Below are 4,524 nucleotides of genomic sequence, written 5' to 3'. Positions count from 1 at the left end.
GCGTTAAATGAATTAATCTGCACACAACCACAACAATGAATATAAATGAAAGTCGACCAGGTGCTGCAAAATGCTAGATTGGATCTCCAACTACTTTGATTTCCGTCACAAGCCGTATGTTTTACAGAATAGTTATAGCCATTTAATAAAGCAATATATAAAGAATAAAATATGTATTATATTAAGTAATAGTTTTGGTTTTCAAGACAAAAACATGTATTTAACTTTTTATTGTCAAGAATCAAAATGTTAAAGGCAATTGTTTTATAAAGCATGTTTGAATTGAATTTTATAGTTATGAAATCAAAGAACATTTAAGTTCTACTGAATAGGTCATACCCATTTGACACATTCTTATCTTCTGAAGGAAGAAGAACAGCATGAATGACACCATGTCAAACGCCACTTAATATTAAACATATTTCAACCAACTGCGAGGACTTCTCTCCATAGCGCACTGCAGATTTTGAAAATAACTCCTTGGAGTTGCTTTTTTACAGTTTCTGCTGACACTGTTTTATCTTTTTTTTTTGAAAAAGACATGCATTTACTTTACAATTTCAACATGAAAAAGTTTTATACGCATTGATTGTCATTATGTCAGGACTTGACTGTATGTAGGATTTTACAATAAATGTTTATCAACTTCATTTCGTTTCGGCGATATTTATTCTTTTTGTGTCGAGTCGCTGTAAAATCCAACTATTCACTCATCCATTATAAAAATTCCGTTATTTCTTGTGTTTGAAAAAGAATTTTGGAATGATTTTGACAGGACTCACATCTTGTTCGTTCAATGTCTGTGATATCAAGCCGCCTGTTCAATGACTGCTGACCCTGTAGGGCGGAAACACTTGTATTTTGAATTTCAGGAAACACTTTGCGTTTTTTATGTGAAGTTTTCTTTCTTGGCAGAATCTTTCCCAGTAAACTAGAAATATCATTTTTGTTATGTGTAAGCTGTACTGACTCTTCCGATGCGTCAAACCCCGCTCCTTCATGGCCGTGTACGGAATTCCTCATCCACATGCGTCTTTGGTCTTTATTATTTTCATTGTCATATCTTGGCATCTGTTTTACGGTACCGACCTCCTTACAAAATCTACGGGGAAGGAAACTTTCGAGAAATAAAATAACGGACAACTTCTGAAGACGATAATGCATTTTTGTGGCTACTACATCGGCATTGTTACTCATCAAGTCCGTGCACGAATTGGACATCATTGCTATTAGTGCATTGAGTAAAAGGATTGTTGTTAAAAGAACAAAAAGCACAAAGACTGTAACCGCTAAAATCGGTTGTCGAGCCTGAAACAGTATGTCTAATTCTCCGATACCAAGCATAATAGTCAACATTTTGACCATTGCTTTTCCTAAATTGTTAAAATCTTCATCTTCCGTGTTAGCGCCTTGCATAATCATGAACATTGCAATAGAAAAAGCTATCAGAAATATGCCCATGACAAATGCGAACTTTATCATATCAGAAATAACCCTCTGAATCAAAACAGTATAGAAACTGAATGCTTTGAAAATTTGAAGAAAGAATAAAACAAGGTACCACCCTATTATAATTGCAAAAATCAGGCAATAATTTTCGTATCCAGACATACTTCCTGATCCTCTAATTGCGGCAAAAATGAAATCAAACAGGAGAAGAAATGAAAATAAGACAAAGTACATTCGAAACATGACGTTTGAATATGGCGTGCTAAAGTGACGAATAATACGTTTTGTAAAATTTGAAGAGGTTTGAGACCGAAATCGTGAAATATTTTTTCTGGCACACTCCATTGAAACAAACAATGCAGAGAAAAGCAAACCAATCGCTGATATAGCTGTAACAAAAACGTTTTTTGGCACAGGATATGTAAATTGAATTGTACTGTTGTCCGAGATCGAGGTCGTCATATATGACCTTAATACAGCAGCATATGAGAGAAGAATCATGAAGACAAGATAAATGGCAAACCATAAAAGGAACCAAGTTCTGTAATATTTCCACTTTTCTCTTATCACCTCCTTTACTGGCGTAACGTTTGTAAATAAGAACGCGTTGTTTGTCTGATGATGGAGCACATATTCTAGTACCGATTCATGATGCTCGGTTTTGATGTGCTCTTCATGTGATGCATTGACGTCACTTTTAATTGCAAGCGTTTCGATCTCAGTGATGTCGTATGTTTCTTCATTAAAGAGACCGTCGTTAGATTCCCGTGAAAGGTATACCTGGAAGCAATTATGCACGAACAATTAAATGTATTTCATATCTCTATGATCTTTCACGAATTCCTGATCGTATGCTAATGTCTGTGTACACATGTATAGTCACATTGAACTCCCCGTTTGAAATAATGGAAAATGAGGCCAGACGTCCATCTTGGTAGTATTAATTAATTAACACCTCAATAACTTTGTCTTTGGATAATTTCATGTTCATTTAAAGGGGGTTTCAGAAGGCTTTGTTAGTTTAAAAAAAGACAAAGACTACCATGTTGTCATTAAAGTTACAAAACTGTTATCATCATCTTTATAATATCTATTCAGAACTATTCCTATCGTGGTATATATATATATATAAAAAATATCTTCGACCAAAATAAATTAGACATACACTATCAAAAATATAAGAAAATGTATACTTGAAGAAAACAGAAGTTATTGGTCTGATGCAAACGCTAACATTTGAAAAATGATATTAAGATACCTCATGATTAATGATTACTTCAAAGATTTTGAACTGCTGCCTTTTAGCTGCCAACTGCAGTGGGGTGAGTTTCTCTTTGTTCCTCATCATCAGTAGTTTACGCACATCTTTCCTCAAAGTCCACTGATTATCCCGAAAGAAAGCGCTAGAACCTATCTTTTTCTTCTCATACTTCTGTCCTGTTTTGATAAACTGACAATCCAAAATGAAACTGACCATTCTGAGCACGGAATCGAGCTTTGCTGGTTTGATGTGTGCATACTTTATCAAAGAATGTATAATATTATCGCTTTTTTCGTTTGTAGCATCTAATTCCGATACACCGTTCTTAAGGAGGATACAGAATATTTCTTCGTTGAATTTTAAAGAAGCGACCCCAAGCAGAGTCCCAGCCATCATGACTGTATCTTGAAATATGGCGCCTTCTGCATGGATTCTCATTAATGTTGCTTTCTGCTGAATTGTGTCAACATCTTTATTAAGTGTGTCTGCCATAATCTCAAGAAGCTTTTTGTCTTCTTGCACAATTGCTAGATGCACTGGGGTCACACCTTTACAGTTCTGAAAACTGATTAATTCCGGACAGTATTTTATTATACACTTGATGATTTTGTCGAGAATTCCTTTTCGGGGACTGTTCTTTTTCACGTTTATTGACATTGCACGTAATAGCAACGAATCCCCATTCAAAACAATATCTCCTATCTTTTCTGCATTCAATTTGATTTCTAGTCTAAGCGATCTGTCAATTTTGCTATTGGTAAGAAAGTCTTCATTCTGAAGAAGTCCTAATTGAATGTTTTTCTGTGGGTCTTCGGTTTTCGACTGGAAAAAGTTTTCAAAATGTTTTTCTAGTCCTTTTATACCACTTATATCCTTATCTTCCGTTCTAGCAATTTTTTCCAAATATGCATACAGTTTTAAAATCTCTTTTTCACACAGTTCCGCCATTATGTTATTAACGTTTCACTGTCAGCAAGGTAATATATTTTGTTAACAGATAACGTTTTGTACTTACTTAGATTCTTTATCTGTTTTAAAAGCCGTTCACGAGATAAATCGTTTAGATATCTGCTAAAGTCGAACATATGTCCGTATTTTGTTTATAACTCTCCATGTTGCTTAATAAATTTCATCACAAATGAGTATGATTAGTTTTTATTAGTACAAATTTTTGTTCATGTTGATGAAAATTATTGCTTTGAAATGTATAAGCATTCATTATAACGAAAATACAATTAGTAATTCAAAAAACATTACGCGCATGCGTATATTCCTGTTCACTGATATGTAGTACATCCCCCTTTTCGGCGAGACGTTAAGAAATAACGACATTTTAATGCAGAAAAAGAATGTATGAACAGAAAATAATTCAAACCTGAAATGCGCTGAGTGTTAGCAAAATAATTTAAATAGGTTCGTCAATACGAAAACCTCCGCGCATGAATTTTGCAGAAGCTATTATCTTGTTTACTTTCTGTTTCGCCTCTTGGAAAAAAGGCTTTACATGCATGAAGTAACAATAATTGCCACGTTTGAAGCCAATCGATTGATTTTCTTCTACAATATTGGAATTTACATTGCGTAGTTACAATAACTGAATACACAGACATTTGTATGTATACATTACCACGCTCATTAATATTATAATTAAGTATTTTACCTGTCAGTTAACGATATTGATATGATATGTCAATTTGTAACTGATTCTTTAAATGGTCATTTCGAACCTTTGCCAATTTGAAATTTTTTTATTATATTGTTTAGAATACTTGTTTTAAACAAGTTGTTTAAAATTTTATTTTTCCACAACAATG

General features: G+C 33.7%; 1 protein-coding gene across 1 annotated transcript; it reads right to left on the bottom strand.

The window, feature by feature from the left end:
* Positions 1 to 215: 215 nt before the first annotated feature.
* On the bottom strand, positions 216 to 4,289 carry LOC128546523 (transient receptor potential cation channel subfamily V member 3-like). The gene is made up of 2 exons (XM_053517165.1): positions 2,708 to 4,289; positions 216 to 2,229 (listed from the first exon to the last, which is right to left on the bottom strand). The coding sequence occupies exons 1-2, from the start codon at positions 3,656 to 3,658 to the stop codon at positions 718 to 720; spliced, it is 2,463 nt and encodes an 820-aa protein (XP_053373140.1). The 5' UTR covers positions 3,659 to 4,289; the 3' UTR covers positions 216 to 717.
* Positions 4,290 to 4,524: the final 235 nt, after the last annotated feature.

The sequence above is a fragment of the Mercenaria mercenaria genome, chromosome 11 (assembly GCF_021730395.1).
Source record: "Mercenaria mercenaria strain notata chromosome 11, MADL_Memer_1, whole genome shotgun sequence".
Taxonomy (NCBI): Eukaryota; Metazoa; Mollusca; class Bivalvia; order Venerida; family Veneridae; genus Mercenaria; species Mercenaria mercenaria.
This window is presented reverse-complemented; position numbering and strand designations above follow the sequence as displayed.